The 17736-nt window shown below is 46.8% G+C and overlaps 1 protein-coding gene across 6 annotated transcripts in view; it reads left to right on the top strand.

Annotated features, from left to right (window-relative positions):
- Positions 1-16329, top strand: part of PMEPA1 (prostate transmembrane protein, androgen induced 1) — an 82073-nt gene extending 65744 nt beyond the window's left edge. For 3 of the 6 annotated variants that reach the window (XM_083744659.1, XM_083744656.1, XM_083744655.1), the window contains exons 2-4: positions 7064-7218; positions 13445-13498; positions 14360-16329. In XM_083744659.1, coding sequence (XP_083600785.1) covers positions 7105-7218; positions 13445-13498; positions 14360-14911 — 720 coding nt within the window. In that variant the 5' untranslated portion in view covers positions 7064-7104 and the 3' untranslated portion in view covers positions 14912-16329. Of the gene's footprint in view, positions 1-5; positions 101-4452; positions 4539-7063; positions 7219-13444; positions 13499-14359 lie in introns of those variants that run through there. The other 3 variants (XM_083744658.1, XM_083744660.1, XM_083744657.1) reach the window with 3 other exon arrangements.
- Positions 16330-17736: the final 1407 nt, after the last annotated feature.

Genomic DNA, 17736 nt, shown 5'->3' on the forward strand with positions numbered 1-17736 from the left:
AAAATTCTATCCTCCAGCCCCCACTAAAATTTTTTGGTTCCAATGAAACTCTCGCTGGCAGCGATTGCTCTCATAGATGTTGAAGGCATTGTGGAAAACGGTAAATAAGGCTGAGTTGATGTGTGTGGTGCGTTAAGGTTGTGCTTATATATCTTTTTTTTTTTTAGTGGGGGGGGTATGCGGGAAAGGGCAAGCCACCCCGCAAAATTTGGAAAGGATGGATGCAGAGGAATGACGGGGAACATGGCACGGTACGCAGTTGCTGGCCATTTTTCTTACTGTTTTTCTTCTTTAAGTAAAGTGCCTCTCGGGTTTGTTGTCGGGTTTTCTGAGTTCAAGGGTTTTGGCGAAGGACGAGTTTTGTCGGTTGCGTTTGACATATTGACTAGCAACCTTCCCTTGCAGAGAAGAAGGACGCTGTCATCAAGAACCTTGGTTGAGTAATCCCCAGGGTTGATAGCTGCAGTGGTTTCTACGTGGGGCTGCCCTTGAAGACTGGCGTCAAATTTAGGGGGCTGGCTGCTGGCAGAAGTGGGTTGGCAGAAGGTGGCAGAAGTAACACACACACACACACACACACACACACACACACACACTTTTTTTTTTAATTCAGTGGCTGTGCTAGCCTCCTAATGATTCCCAAATGCAGTTCAAGGTGTGTCTGAGACCTGCTCAGGCCCCCATAGCCAGGCCAAAACCTGAGGGTGCCCAGCCCCATTCAATACTTGTTGTGGCCCAACCACTGGGCAAGTAGGAAGGTATCACTACCAACCACAGTGAACGAACCACAATGAGATGGGTGGGAATTCTGCACCACCACCTCCATCGGCTTCCTTTCACAGTGGGAATACATCAGAGGTCCGTGAAAATAGTGCAACTAGTTTACTTTAGACTTGGGAAGGGGGAGCAGAGCCCTTGAACTTGCCACAGATCACCTGGTGGTACTTGGGCAACAGATGGAGCTACCTCAAATGCTCACAGTCTTTCCTCACTGTGGCGAGATAGATTGTGCTGCATATACATACAAATTGGCAAATGCACATTTTGCTCAAATCTGCCCCCTTTTTTGTAAGTCTCATATAAGCCACCCCCCGTTCCTTGTTTCTGGTAGCCAGGCTTGCTTGTTTATCACATCTATATCCTGCTTTTCCTCCTATGAACTTAAGGCAGTGTGCATGATTCCCCCGCCAAACATGGTTTTATCCTCACAACAACCCTGAGAGGTAGGAATCTAGCTCCAAGCGCCTTCCAGAGGTTCCCCTCACTGTGAGAAGCAAAGTTACAGGGAGCCAGGCAGAGGGCCTTCTTGGTAGTGGCGCCTGCCCTGTGGAACGCCCTCCCAGCAGATGTCAAGGAAATAAAGAACTATATAGCCTTTACAGTGTTTCCCAACCTTTGGTCTCTAGCTGTTTTCGGACTACATTTCCCACCACCCCTGACCACTGGTACTGCTAACTAGGGATGATGGGAGTTGTAGTCCAAAAGCAGCTGGAGACCCAAGGTTGGGAAACACTTAGAAGACACCTGTAGAGAGAAGTTTACAATGTTTTAATGTTTTATTATGTTTTTCTATATGCTGAAAGTTGCCCAGAGTGGCTGGGGCAACCCAGACAGATGGGCGGGCTACTACTACTACTACTACTATTATTATTATTATTAGTAAGACAGCAACTGGCCCCAGATCACCCAATGGGCTTTAAGGCTGGTTTGAAACTGGGTCTCCACAGTCCTACTTAGCTTGACACTTTAACCAAGGACCACATTCCTCTGTGGAGGGCTATATGTTGATAATTATAAGGCCAAGGCCAGTGGTAGATTTGTCCACCAGTCCCCAGAGGCTTCTGGAGGTTCAAGAAATTAGGTTGAGGGGTGCAGGTTGCCCACCAGTGCTCTTACCACTACACCACACAGCTGGGTGGCCTAAACCCCACAAACTGAGCCCATCGCTGCAGCTCGAGGCTTTATTCTTTCATTTCTTTTTATTTGGCCAATCGCGTTGTGTATCTTTTAAAAAGTTGTTTTATTGCTGAAACTGGTTATGGGAGATCATGGTTTTTATACAGTTGCTGTTTTATTGTTCTAATTTGTAAGCTGATTTGAGGTGTATGCTATGATACGGAAAGCAGGTTGTAAATAAATAATTTCATATCATAAAATAATATCATTTCCTCCACTTCTCTCTCTCTCTCTCCACCCCCCCCCCCCCCCCGCATTCAGCTGACAAGGCCAGATCAGGGAATATTGTTGAACCCGAACTAATTAATTCAAAGTTAAGCAAGCAAATAAAAGTTTTTACAAGGGTCTGGTTTGTGGTTATAGAAGTTCTTTGGGGCACCCTTGGGAAGAAATGCAGGAAATGTAATACTTCAGGGAATATCTAGTGGCTGGCAGAGCAGCTGCGACTTAGCAGACTCTGCTCCAAGGTAACTGGCAGGACTGGGTGGTTTGCCTCACATTTTTTTTGCTTATGCTGGCGCTGAACCACGTGTGGAAGCCAGAAGGAACTCTCACCAATCATCTTATCCCTTCCTTCCCTCCCACCCACCCCACTAAATTCAGCACTTAGCAACCAATTGCATAAAAGAAATTATAGAATCATAGAACTTTAGGGTTGCAAGGGGCCCTTAAGAGTCATCTAGTCTCCCTCCCAACTACCCGATCCAAGGGCTTGCTCCTTTCTTGGCTAAAAACACCGTTGGAACTCAGAGCAGATTTGGGAGAGAATAACCCCCCCCCCCATCTTTCCCCCCTTCTTTTTGAAAAATGGTTTCCATGGCTGCTTGTCTGTGAACATAGTTTCGGATAAAAACAGTCTGCAGTGGTGTTCGATGCCTTCTCGAAAAGTGCTCCTCGCCACCCGATGCTGATTTCTCCTTACCTGTTTAAGACACACCCAGCCTCCAGGTTTCAAATCTTCTAAACACCTGGCTCTCTAAATCCCCACTGCATGGCAACTGGCTGCAGTGACTCAGCGACTTGAAGAGGAAGTGTGCTCTCTGGGTGTGCTTATGTAGGGTTGCCATATTTCAAGAAGTAAAAATCCGGAAACAAAAGTTATTCTGCTTTTTTTGGGGGGGGGGGGGAAATCAGCATCATAGTTTTGAGCTTTTGGGGGAAATTACCCGCCGCCACAAAGGAGATCAATGAGTGATATTCTAACACACACTCCCTTGTTCAGTTGGCAAACCCCCCGGACATTTTGCCGATTTTCCAAAAAATCCCCCAGAAGCTAATTCCGCCATTGAAATCCCAGGAAATTCCTGACGTATGGCAACCCTAGCTTATGTGTGCCAGAACATGCGTGACACAATCTCACCTAATAATGAGATGGAGTGGAGGTAGAGCATAGCCATCAAGCTTAGTAGCCATGGATATAGCCTTATGCCCAGTAAATTTGTCAGATTCTCTTTTAAAAGCCACCCAGGGAGCCCAGGAATTCATTCCACAAACCCCTTTCTTCATTTTATAGCCAGATCCCAGAAAAAGGACCAGGTCATTTCTTCCTCCAGGATCCTGTGATTTAAGCACTGCATCTCACAAGCTACCCCACCCTCCTAGTTTCCCAGGCAAGAAAATGGTAAAGTTCAGCGCTATTATTCTCTTACACCTGAGCTCGCATAAGTGTAGGTAGAAGGCACTTTATGTTCCCCTGGATAAAAATACACCAAGTGGGACGAAATTTATCCATTACTCTGTTCCTGTGACTGCAGTTTGTTTTAACTGTTTTTAATACTGATTTTTGGATTGCTTTAACCCACCCTGGAACTTGATGAAGGGTGGGCTATTATACATCAGTAGGTAGGTAGGTAAATGGATGATAGATAGATACCATAGATGATGATAGATAGATAGATAGATGATAGATAGATAGATAGATAGATAGATAGATAGATAGATAGATAGATAGATGATAGATAGATAGATAGATGATAGATAGATGATAGATAGATAGATAGATAGATAGATAGATAGATAGATAGATAGATAGATAGATATAGATAGATATAGATGGATAGATGGATGAATGCACTCTCTTACATGCCCTAGGCTCATCTGGCCATCAACTTCAAGCTGCCCTGAGTCTCTGGGATAAGTTGTGATGTTCACAGGGATGGCCAAGGCAGAGGGGTGAAGTATCAGTCAGCAGCCCTTTATAACAGAGGGGAAAAGCTCACCCAAAGTCCAGGGACAGGAGAAGCCGTCCGTTCTGTTTGTTGGTGGGAGAGACAAGTCAGACGGGGAGATCTGAATTTCACACACGGTATTATTATTTTTATTATTAATTATTAATTATTATTATTCGTCCCCCACCTGCAACTTCTGTCCAAATAGAAGTTTGGGGTGGGAGGGGTGATTTGCAGTGGGCATGCAAGGAAAAATTACCTGTTTAATGTAATAAGGGGTCTCCCTAAGTATCTGTTTTCTGAGCCCTGGCCCTGATGAATTTGTGGCTCCATTTCTTCCCGAGAAAGTTCCTAAGTCTGGCAAATGTAGCCCATGAGGGAAAGGCTGGCTCCTCCTTTCTGCCCAAAGCACAGGTGAGCATTTTTCTCTTGCGCCCCCCCCCCAACCTTAATCTCTTGGCCGGCAGACAGAAAAGCAAGCTATGCAGGAGTGGCACTGTGCTGTCTGCCTGGGACCGTACATCCCTCCCTGGGCTAAGCTGTTTGGGAATAATAGTCTCTATCAAATGACTGTGTTGTGTCTCTGGGATCAAATTCTATCCCTTCCAAAACCACGCCACCCTCCAAGCAAAGTGCGGGGAACTGTATCCTCAAGCTTGTGGAGCTATTCCTGACGAAAGCTGCCTTCTCTCTCTCTCTCTCTCTTTCTCAAATGAAGTTTTAACTAGTAGCCTGTTGTTGCTTGCTCTTGTTTATTTGGTGGCTTGGATTGCATTTCTTCCTCTTCTCAACCCCCAGCCACCCCCCCCCCCCTTTTTGTGTGCAATACACTTTTGTGCCAACTCAAGCCATTCAAGCTGGCTGAACTGCCAGCTGGCTGAACTGAATTAAATTACGTCTGGAAGTCTGGTATGCGGATGCCACTGGGAATGGTTTGGAATCGGCGTAGGTTAAGAAAAGCCTGCGCGCTTTGTGTGCTTCTATCAGCTGTGCGTCAGTCAATGGGTTTGCTCAGTGTCAATGGGAAGTTTGTGTCTGAGAAATGCCATGCGGGGTGGGGGGAGTTGGAGGGGGGGATCAGAAGGGGGGGTGCAAGGTATGTTTCTCGAAGGTATGCGGTTGCCCAATGTTTCCCTGAGAGATATTTTAGAAACCTTTCTGCAGACTGGCTTTTTGGTAAGGCAGCAAAGTTGAAGCAGTTCAAAGCACACCTGTTTTCCTTTTCTTTTTTTAAGGACTATTTTTGTTCTGGTGTGTTACAGTAATAGCGGATAGCAGAGCAAAGATTAAAGGTGGGCTTTCCCTTCTGGCAGCAAATATGGCGCCCTTTGCTGATTGCATTCCAACTTGTCTTGCAAAAGCACCTATAATCAAGTTTCTGGCAATATGCAATTTCCTTTAACTTGCCAATGATCACTGCCAACTCCCAGGTTTTGGAGAGCTCTCATATTAGATGTCCTCAGTGGACTCTCCTTCCTGAGTAGGTCTGTCTCCTCAGTGTTGTCTCCAAAAAACCCCAAGGTGGGGCACCTTTTGACAACAGTCTTGCAGATGACCAATTAATTTTTAAAACTCTTTACCTGATGTCTTGGCGGTGCTTGGAAATGAACTAGTAAGTGCTCTCAACTGGTTCAGGTGAGACAAAGGATGGTTGCCAGAGGACACCTGACCTGCTTCCTCACCTGCCTTGATTCCTGGTTGTTTCAGAAGACAAGAGTGACACCCACCTGTTATTGCAATCTAGGCAGCAGCTCTGTGGTGCTTTCTCTTGCACTGGAGTACCCATGACTCAGTGTGAGACCTCCACATACCTTCCATACAAATAACACTCTCCAGCAGAGCTCTTTAGAGTCCTCGCTTATGATGCGAATCCATGCATTTCCTTTGACAGAAATTAATTACATGTTGGCAGGCAGGAGCCTATGCAAGACCAGTTTGGCTGAATGATTGCTACTGCCCCATTGAGCCCAGGGCAAGTCTCTGTAGGGCACTAACAAGCCATGTACTATGCCAACACTGCTTTCGGCAGCCTAGATTGTTGCAGCTTATGAAGAATAGTTAGGGTACCATAGAACACAGTGTGCATCATACTAGATGCCCATTGCTTAGTCACAGTGGTTATTGAGTGTTGTAGAGAAACTGGCTTATAAGTCTGCTGACTTTAGAGATGGCATGGAGTGTGCAGCTGACGTGTTTTGGGCAATTTTTGTTTGTGGCATATTTAGTTTTAAGTGTTCAGTTTTCTTTTGCCTGGCTACGGAATAACTGTACCAAAACTGAACTGATTGGACCTTCTTGGAACCAGGTTGTAACATGGTTAGTATGAACCACCACCACCCACCCCAGTCTTGATTTGCAACCTGCTCTTATTTTTAAGCTCCACTTGAGTTTTAGCCCATGTTTTAAATGAATGAGCAAATGGGCAAAGATTCGCACACCTGTTTTTGGGTTGGGAGAGATGGATGCTCCATCTTTCTCTTACTTTTGGACTGTTCTGCTCACTCATGGGACTTCTTGGCTGGTGTTTCTATCCCTTTTGCATTGCATCTCTTTTCCTTTAAGCAGATGCCTAGGCATTGACAAATGCCAAATCCACCATTAGAACCATAAGATGCTTCCTTGTGCCAAGTCCAGACACTGGTCCACTTAGCTCATTTCCACCTTGCAGTAACTGGCAGTGGGTCATCAGAGTTTTGCACAGGGGTGTTCCCCAGCCGTGCCTAGAAAAGGCAGGGATCGAACCTGAGACCTTGTGTGTGCAAAAGCATTTGCTCTGCCACGGAGCTACGGCCCTGCCGCAAATGTTAGTGGCACCTGCACTTCTCCTCTTGTTTTGTGACACAGCATCACTTAGTAGCTTTTTCTTGATTTGGTGCCTTTTCCTCTCAGGACCTTTCAAAATAAGTGTTTGTTTTTCTTCTTGTCTCCTTTTCCTGCAGCGGAGTTGGAGTTTGTACAGATAATCATAATCGTGGTGGTGATGATGGTCATGGTGGTCGTCATCACGTGTCTGCTGAATCACTACAAGCTCTCTGCACGGTCCTTCATCAATCGGCACAGTCAAGGACGGAGGAGAGAAGAGAACCTATCATCAGTAAGTAGCCTGTTTCTGCCTCCCCGAACTCTTTCCTGCTTCTCTGCCTGGTTCACGTTGTTTGCTGTGCTCACCAGCTGACCCTGAGTGCTTTCGGAACAGCCATGGTGGGAGGACTTCGACCTGGTTTTTATATCCCTCCCAATCTCACTTGGAGCGGTCCATATATAAAAATACGTGGGCTGGTAGTCTTGCAAACTTTTCTAATGTCCACCAGTGTGGCTAATCTATCTGGCAATGGTGTCATGTGCAGCAGGGACCTGTGATACTCCTAGAAATTTTTAGGGCCCATGGGCTTGTCTGTGGCCTAAGATCAGGCCTGTGGCCCTCCTCCCATGATGCTTTGTTGTCTGTTCCCCAGCTTAGTAGAGTAGAGGCAAAACTGTACTATACTGTACACTAGGGAAGTTGCGGCACTTCCCCCTACCCCACTCCTGTATAATAATAATAATAATAATAATAATAATAATATTTTTATCCCACTGTTCTATAGGAAAGCCCCCCAAGTTAGATAGGTAACAAAATCCAAAGCAACAATGCATTAAGATAACAGCTGAAAATCATACTCCACAGTATAATTCTTTTTAAAACGATAAATATACAGATAGCAGCAGCACATAAGGTCAGCGGTTCCCAAATGTTTTCTGCCACAGACTGGTTGAACATTGCTGAGGGTTTTGGCCGTCTGCTTAATGATTTTTCGACCTGTGGTAGCAATTGCAAGTCTACGGAATTCAAACTGAAATAGGAGACTATATGGCGGACATAAGAAACAAAAGAAGCCATAAAAATACAATTAAAAACCAATATGAATATTCAGAGCAATGGATGTGTCATCTCAAGAGGCTCCCCACCCCTGCTGTGGGCAAACCTGGTGCTGAAATGTGCCTGCAAAGCTGTGCATTCCTGGCTAAGGCAATATTTTGTTACTTTACAGCAGGCTAGACTAGGTGAAACCACCTAGTCTAGCCTGTGCAATGGGTCGGAGGTGGTGCTGTGGTCTAAACCACTGAGCCTCTTGGGCTTGCCAATTGGAAGGTCATTGGTTTGAATCCCCGTGACGGGCTGAGCTCCCGTTGCTCTGTCCCAGCTTCTGCTAACCTAGCAGTTCGAAAGCACACCAGTGCAAATAGATAAATAAGTACCACTGTGGCGGGAAGGTAAACGACGTTTCCATGTGCTCTGGTTTCTCTCATGGTGTCCCAGAAAGCTGTCTCTGGACAAACGCCGACTCCCTCTGCCTGAAAGTGAGATGAGTGCCACAACCCCATAGTCGCCTTTGACAGGACTTAACCGTCCAGGGGTCCTTTACCTTTTACCTGACCTTGCTGCAAATGGAGGCTGTAGACTGGGGCGATACTGTGGCCTGCTGCATTCCAAACAGCAAACAGGGATTACCATTTTTGAAAGCTCACCAACAATTACTCTGCAAGATCAAACCAAGCACATCAGGGAACAAAAATACTAGTCTACTCCACACCCAGCTGTGTGGGAAAGCTTCCCCCTGACACACACATGGTTTTTCAGCATACGCAGATCTAGCCACAGAATATGAAACTGAAGGAGCTTATTTGTCATGTGTCACTCCAAAGTGCAAAATCTGAAAGTAATGAAGGAGTTGTGACTTGGTTTCAGTCTCTCTCCGTTAAATAAAGGCAGTGCCTTCTTATGTTGGGTGCAGTCCTATAAGGGGCAGCAAAGCTCCCCCTAGTGGGTAAAACCAAGAGCACATATGGCTTTGCAGCTCACATTATTTTATTTAGGTGGACGTATATAAACCTAATGTGACGCGGGTGGTGCTGTGGGTTAAACCACAGAGCCTAGGACTTGCTGATCAGAAGGTTGGCGGTTCGAATCCCCGTGATGGGGTGAGCTCCCGTTGCTCGGTCCCTGCTCCTGCCAACCTAGCAGTTCGAAAGCCTGTCAGAGTGCAAGTAGATAAATAGGTACCGCTCCAGCAGGAAGGTAAATGGCGCTTCCGTGTGCTGCTCTGGTTTGCCAGAAGCGACTTAGTCTTGCTGGCCACATGACTCGGAAGCTGTACGCCGGCTCCCTCGGCCAATAAAGCGAGATGAGCGCCGCAACCCCAGAGTCGGTCACAACTGGACCTAATGGTCAGGGGTCCCTTTACCTTTATATAAGCCTAAAGTGTGAAGGAGCTGTGAAGTGTGAATGCACCATTCAAACACGCTTGTCAGGGAGACATGACCGGCTGCAACTCCCTCCCGAGCATATGTTTGCCTCTGTGTAATGTGTGCTGTGCCCCTCTGAACAAATGTTTCAGCAGGGAGCTGTGTCCCTTTAGCTGTTATTGGACTCCAAGTCCCATCAGCTCCTGTTGGCATGGCCAGTAAGTTTGGGATGATGGGAGTTGTAGTCCATTAGCATCTAGAGGTCCAAAGCTTAGCTGCTGCTGCTGCCGTATTGCATTTAGGAGCCTCACATCCTTATCTCTTCTCAAGTGTGGGGTATTTAACAATGAAAATGAGCATGGCATCCAGATGGACTACTAGGGTCTTAGGAGTCTAGCACCATAGCTGACTGGGAAGTGGAGCAGCAGGGCCGGCCCTCCCATTAGTCAAGAGAGGTAGATGCTGAGGGACAGGGCTGTGTGTGGCACCCACTGAGTTTATCCTGGTATTCTCAGCTGCCTTGTTGCCATTGCTGAAGAAATCTTCACCTGCAAGGTGGCTTGCCTTTTGTACATGGAAGGTGGGGGAGACCGCCTTGCATTGCAGCAGCGTATCTTGGGGTGGTCCTGGGGGTGGTGGCAACTGAGATCTGCAACCAGTAGCAGGGGGACAAATGCCCTGGAAGTATGATTTTAGGCAGCCTTCAAATATCGTCTGCAGGGCACCATGTTGGCTAAAGAAAGAAAACGAGGCAACCAGTTGCTTTGAGCACAGATGGGCCTAGGAGGGCCATTATTTTTTTTCCAGCCCCCAATCTTGATATCTGGGCGTAATTTTATTTGATAGACGAGACTAAAAATCCATTAATAAACGAAGAGGTATTCTCTTGACCTTTTGCTTTTCAGCTGTGAAGAGTTTAAGGCTGGCTCTGGACATTTTAATCTGGATCCGTTTGTCCAGAATAAAAACAATGTAAGGTTGTTGTATGCAGTAGAAGGCATATGATTATCTTAAGAGTGATGGGAGTAGATGTTTCAAAGCATCGGCCTTGGGGCTGCAGGACAGCTTGCCTCCATCTACCTCTTTCCCCGCAGTAGTGTTCAGACATCAGCCTGAAGACTTTGGAGCGGCAGATGGCATAATGCAATGGCATTGCCCACTGCTAAATTAAATATAAACCAGTGAGCATAAGGTGATGATACACTCACCACTTAGTAAATATGCCCTATGGGATGATGAAAAAATAAGCATTTGTATGTCTCGGAGTGATTCGCTCCTCTGCCCAGTGTTGTAAACTGTTATCAAGCAGACCTCCAAGCCAAGTGGAATCCCATGTGTGCAGCGCTGCCCTTGCGCATAGCACAAAGATGCTGCTCTCAAGCATTTGTCCTCAACTGGTGGTTTGGGATCTGCTGCTGGGACACAGCCTGACCTAAGGTGGGTCACCACAGCAGCTCAACCACCATACAAATATAGGGTAAATAAATAAATTAGTGGGTTCCCGCAACGGCATATGCGGATGAAATCTGTTTGCAAAGATTAAGGACGACTGCTCCAAATGGCTGTTTGCAGCAGTTCCTTGCCCCCTTCTGAGCAACGGGTCCCACCCTTCCATCTTGTATGAAAATTAGGTGTTGCCGTTCGGGACCAGTTGCCAACCCAGGTGCAAGCCCAAAGTCCAGGGCTTGTGGCCACTTCGTAGGGCAAGCTAATCCTTGAGCATTAAAAGATGCAACCATAAAACCACAGTTGTTAGCATCGGTTTATCTCGAGAGACAACAAAGTGTACCTCCCGGGGGACAAGTCAAATGCGCCTGCCGTGGTTGCAAAGACCAGTAACTTGCTCCTCCCTCATTGCTTTTGCTGTGTTAGCAACACCAAAGTGACCTCTCTGGGGGCACAAGCCTGGACAGTGTGTATGGAGGTCCTGGGCTGCCCAGACAAGACTCCTCTCTTGGCCTCGTTGATGTGGTCCAATGGAAAGCAGAGCAAGACGTCTGGCACCAGCTTGGCTGCAGGAGTTGTTGGAAGGAGGCGTACAAGGCGCCATCCAACCGTCTTAGGGGCTGCACTCCAGATTAGTGTAGGGTCTGCTCATTAACCTTTTCTTCTCCCGAAGATGTCCTGCAGTTACTACTACTATATAAGAGTGGGGAACCTCTGGCCTCCCAAAATGTTGCTGGCCTCAGCTCCCATCTAACCCAAAGACCCCAGCCAGGGACTGTAGTCAACCGGTCCCCCATCTCCGACCTAACCATTCTATGCAAATTACATGGAGTGTGGCTAATTACTCAGAAACAAGCCCCCACTGGCTTCAGCAGAATTTGCTCTCAAGTAAGGGTGCAATTAGAGATGTGGGTGGCACTGTGGGTTAAACCACAGAGCCTAGGGCTTGCCGATCAGAAGGTCGGCGGTTCAAATCCCCGCGACGGGATGAGCTCCCGTTGCTCAGTCCCTGCTCCTGCCAACCTAGCAGTTCAAAAGCACCTCAAAGTGCAAGTAGATAAATAGGTACCGCTCCGGCAGGAAGGTAAACAGTGTTTCCGTGCGCTGCTCTGGTTCTCCAGAAGCGGCTTAGTCATGCTGGCCACATGACCCGGAAGCTGTGCGCCGGCTCCCTCGGCCAATAAAGCAAGATGAGCACCACAACCCCAAAGTTAGTCACGACTGGACTTAATGGTCAGGGGCACCTTTACCTTTTTAAGGGTTCAATAGACCTGCAACTTTAGAGACCAAGTGAGGAAGCAGGAAGTCCCCTTTTCAGCTCTTATCTCTGCCATGGAACTCACTGTGGAGATAACAGCACTACCCTGTCTTTGGAAGCTCTGCTGGAAGTGCATATTAAGTGCTTTGTAAAGCCTTTTCTTAATTCCAAGTTTCCTTATGCAACCGCTGCCCCTGGCAAGGGAAGTTGCAATCTAGGTGGGTTGAGGTTTGCACCGTCTTTTTTTTAAAAAACTGGGAAATCTCACCACAAGGTTTTTTAAAAAATGTGGATCTATAATTCTGCCATGGTTGTTTGTTCTTTAAATGAAACCTTACCAAGGAAGCGAGCGAGAGAGAAAGAACACAACAGAATAACATTTCCCTGGAAGCTTAACAATGCCCTTTTGAATTTATCTCTGTTGCTACCATCTGGAGATACATTTATACGTGTGCCTCTAATTTTTCTTTCGTGTGGTTTTTGTGCTTTCTGACTTAAAAGTAGACCGTAAGATCCAGGGTGTGATGGGTTAAGGGGCTGCTTGTGCGTAAATGGCTGAGTTCTTAACTCCTGCAATCAGTTTCTAAACTCTCCCCGTCCGCGGAGCCATGGGTGCATGGCTGCCTCAATCGCTGGCAGAATCCGTCAGTGGGCGCTTCCGGAATTTACGCCAACATAGGAGTTCCTTAACGGAACCCCTCCTTTTGGAATCTCTGCGTGACAGTTTCCTGCGCGGAGTGGGCGTCCCCAGCGGAGGTCCAGAAACCTCTCCGCTGTTCTCACTGGAAGTATCTTGGAGCCATCCCTCCGACTGAGTTTCTGCGGGAACTCTCTCTCTCCCCCTGCTGGTTCCTTCCTCAGCATCCGAGGGTCTCCTAACCTCCTTGAGCCCTTCCACCACCTGACTCTCCGATGGCAGTTCCCTGACACAGGAGTACTCGACAAGTTCCCTAACTACACACAGCAGCCTCCTGAAATATGGCCGGTTTATTAGTTACATCACCCAAACGGTGCAAGTCAATTAATATTCCATATGAAACCGGCATTGGTTATCTTTCACTCCAGAGTAGCCTCGTATCTTATGTGTGACATTATTGAGACAAGATTTCCTATGAAAACAGAAGGAAGGGGGAAGCATCTGGAGCAACATCTCATTTCCCTATAAATCACTTCTGGCCTCCTCTTCTGGGTGCAGCATGCCTTGTCTGCAGAGCTGAACGATGAGGGTGGAGACGCTCCTTCAGATCATACATGTGCAGCTCTTCGAAACTGTTAGGCTCTTTGGAAGTTGCCGTTGTTACTAGCAGTCGCTAATAAGTTTGAGCAGGGTGGGGGAGCAGCATTGCTCAGTAGGAATTATCCAACCTTTTCCTGTTGTCTCCCATTTTAGGAAGGAAGCTTGTGGCCTTCAGAAAGCACAGTGTCGGGAAATGGAGTAACAGAGGTAAGTAGCACGGTGTCAGGGCTGGAGTCAGAGGCAAGTCAGCACAGTTGCCAGTGAAGTTTACTCTTTATGCAAGGAAATTGCGTACAGTGGTACCTCGGGTTAAGAACTTAATCTGTTCCGGAGGTCCGTTTTTAACCTGAAACTGTTCTTAACCTGAAGCACCACTTTAGCTAATGGGGCCTCCTGCTGCCGCTGCACCGCCAGCCCGCAATTTCTGTTCTCATCCTGAAGCAAAGCTCTTAACCCGAGGTACTATATCTGGGTTAGCAGAGTCTGTAACCTGAAGCGTATGTAACCCGAGGTACTGTACCACTGTATAGCTAGCTCAGCAACCCTTCACAATTCCCAACACCACTTTCTTGCAGTTGCCAAGACTGAAGGTCCCCCCCTTCTACCCTTTCTAAGGCTCCACATTTCCCAGATGTTTCCCAAGCAGCCTCAAACTGTGTCTGTGCACCTCTGGTCTCTGTTCTGCCCTTCTTGTTCCCCATGATGTTCTTTGAGACCAGTAGGAGAGGGAGTCCTTGGGTTCTGCAGCAGCCTCTTTATCTGTCTCCTCTGCTTCAGCCTCGGAGTCTGAACTGCTACCTGTCACTGGCTCTCCCTGCTCACTAAACCCTGTTGCCCCTTCAGCACCCAACCCCTCCTCCCAACCCTCTCCCTCTGATCTCTCCTCATTGTCCTACCACCAACCACCTGGCTCTGAGCTTTCCCCCTCTGGGGCTTCCCGTGGGGCTTCCCACTACTCCTCTTTACCCAGCCTGTGCCCGACACACAGTCGAAACTTAGCAGAGGCCAGATTTCGTGGGCTCGCACATGGAACGCGCCGCTTACACCCGTCTCCCTTCTTGTCTCCAGCAGCAAGTCTACACGCCGAGGCCTACGGACCGGCTTGCCGTCCCGTCCTTCTTGCAAAGGGACCGCTTCAACAGATTCCAGCCGACGTACCCTTACATGCAGCACGAGATCGACCTGCCGCCCACCATCTCTCTGTCGGACGGGGAGGAGCCCCCGCCTTACCAGGGGCCGTGCACACTGCAGCTCCGAGACCCGGAGCAGCAAATGGAACTCAACAGGGAGTCTGTCCGGGCACCTCCCAACCGAACCATCTTTGACAGCGACCTGATAGACAGCTCGGTTTACGGGGGGCCCCGGCCCCCCAGCAGCAACTCTGGCATCAGCGCCACCTGCTACGGGAGCAGCGGCCGGATGGAAGGGCCGCCCCCCACGTACAGCGAGGTGATCGGTCACTTCCCCGGCTCGACCTTTTACCAGCACCAACAGAACAGCGGCGGGGTGACCGCCATACTGGAGGGGGGCAGGCTCCACCCTTCGTCACAGTTTGGCAGCCTTGAGAGCACAACAGTGTGGAACAAAGAGAAAGAGAAGCAGAAAGGGCATCCCTTTTAAAAAAGAGCGAGAGAAAGAGAATGATATTAAACACTCTGCACTTGTTAACCGGGGTGGGGTGGGGGGTCGGGGGGGGAAGATATCGAGAGGCGGAGGCGCTGTGTATGAAACGCAACGCCCGTCTCCGTATAAATATTTACATGTTTATGTTTGGTCTCAATGCACAAGCCAACCAAGCTTGCAAAACATTTCTTTGTTGAGTTCTGTGGGTTTTTTTGGGGGGGGGTTATGTGTTCTGTTTTGTTTTTTTAAGAGAAAAATACCCAATCCTTTTTCTCTGCCCCTCCCCGCACCCCACCTGCCACCTTTTGCGCCTCCCCCGGCCCCCTTTTTTGTTTCTAGTTGAGCTGCGTGTGTCGGCGCTACAATATTTTTGTTGTTGTTGTTTATTTCACTTAACTTTAAAAGACAAAAATATTTGCACAAAAACATTTGTTTAAAGATCTGCAATATATATATATATATATAAATATAAATATAAATATATATTAAAAAAAATAAGAGATACTGTATGTGTGTTGGGGAAGCAGGTATTTTTATATTAGAAGAGACTATTGATGAGGGGGGAAAGAAGAAGAAAAGTTTTTGTTGTGTTTTTTTCTGAACTAGAATTTAAAAAAAATGGCAATTTTTGTGAGGCAACTCAAAAGAGCATGTATTACATTGTAAAAAAAAGCGAAACAAAAAAAACAAACAAAAAAAGCAGGGGTTTAGAGTTATTTATATAAATGTTGAAATTTTGCACTATTTTTTAATATAAATGTGTCAGTGCTTGTGTTGGTCTAAAGCCTCTTATCACATCTACCACAAAACTGTTAACGGAAACATGTTTATAACAGGGCAATTCTGTATGCTTCTACTCAGAAGTAAGCTCCACTGAGTTGAATGGGACTTACTCCCAGGTAAATGTGTATAGGGTTGCAGTGGAAGTAAGGACTAAAAAAGAGAAATTGAGGGAGGGAATGCCTGTAAAACTATAGCCACAGACCAGTAAGGAACATCATGTGAAGACTGCATCTTGTACATTTTCCTACTTTCCTATTTTTGCTCTCCATAGTCACTCGACCATGTCTCAAACCTGATCATCACATCTATGACGCCTGACTACAGGTGTTCTCAAGATACCTGACTGCAGAATGTACACGGAACTGTATCTGTCCTGAAGGGTGTTTAATGCATGTGTATAAACTACCCTCTTTCTTTTCTGGTATGGTATGATTTCAACTTAAAGATGAAAGAGGTCATTTATATATTTGTGCATACACCTTTTAAAATTGGACACAGTTTCCCTTCTTTTTGCACTCAGGTGTCTGTTCCCAGGGATGTTAAGTCAGCGCAAGATTCCACTCTTGTACATTCCCTTGGAAATAAAGACTTTTTTTTAAGAAAAAAAATCAACAAATAAAATATTGACTGTGCATTTGTTTGGCCATTTATGGTTATTGGAAGCATGGCAATATATATATATATATATATATTTTAAAAAGCAAAGTTTGGAGCTTGCCCTGACAAAGCGTTAGCCCTGCATGATTTCACAGTTGCCCTGGTACAAGATTTGTCTGGCTCTCATCGATATGGAGATAGCTATGCATATTGTACAGACCCTGCTGGCAAAATGCAGAACTATGGCTGAAATTTAAATGGGTGGGGAACTGCTGCTTTGAGCAAAGCTAAGAAGAGCACAGACATCGTGTTCTTTAAACAGAGTTTTGCAAAGCCAAGACCCTGAGAGAACAATTTAAACGGCCCCTTCTGCTGCTACCGTCTCACTAACTTCAGGATGACTATAAAAGCATAAGTGGTCGTTAAAATGCCTTCTTTTTAATGATCAGGTGATGACTTCTAATTGTTGGGGTTATTTCCCCCACCTCCACCCCAAACCAATCTGGCTCTCTTTTGTCAGTTAAGGCAATAAAAGCAGGGAGATCCCACAAACCTGCCTTATGGATGTTTCTGTAGAAACCTGGTTTGGGACAGCTCCATTTTCCATAAAGTTTTTGAATAAACTCTTAAAAGAAGGTTGAGCAGATGGGGTAGGATAAGGTCCCTGTGCACTTAATACTTGTGTAAATGAAGAGGAGGGCCAAACAGGTGCAGTTTGCTCTGTCGGGGCAAGAATATGGGTCCATTGACATCTCTTGTGTTTACACAAGTATTAACATTGCAAGAGTCTTGTCTTCCTTTGCTCCCAGTTTTGGGGGCCTGCAGAACCACCCACTCGCCCCATGCCAAATGCCACTCCCGGATCCGGCCCAATCGCCTTCTAAATCCAGTCTGCGGACGGTCCAGGAATCAGTGTGTTTTTACATGAGTAGAATGTGTGCTTTTATTTAAAAGGCATCTCTGCGTTATTTGTTGAATTCGTTCAACCCCCCCCCCCAAAAAAAATATATATATATAGTCGAGCCCCCCCACAAGGTCTGAGGGACAGTGGACTGGCCCTCTGCTGGAAAAGTTTGCTGACCCCTGGTCTTGGGATTCAATCCATCCATATGCCCCATCCTGCAGACTGAAAGATGAGGGCAACCATTTTGGCAGGCCTTGCTCAGCTTCCTCTGGTCATTAACTGTGTTGTATTTATTCTAGATAAATTGGTTCTGATTTGGGGCGGGGCTGGGAGTGGGTCGTGGACAAATGTAGATGGAAACATGTTGACTCCTGTGATGTATTAAAGGCTAAAGAGTTGTGCTTAATGCTTGAGAAGCAAAACCTTTACCTCTTCCAAAAGTTGGCCTTCGCTCAAAACCTAACCATTGCAACATCCTTCTGTGTCGAGGTTCTGCTCGCTAATCCTCCTTCGAAAAGCTCATGTCATTGTTATCTTT

Source organism: Podarcis gaigeae (genome assembly GCF_964106915.1).
Source record: "Podarcis gaigeae genome assembly, chromosome: 6".
Lineage (NCBI taxonomy): Eukaryota > Metazoa > Chordata > Lepidosauria > Squamata > Lacertidae > Podarcis > Podarcis gaigeae.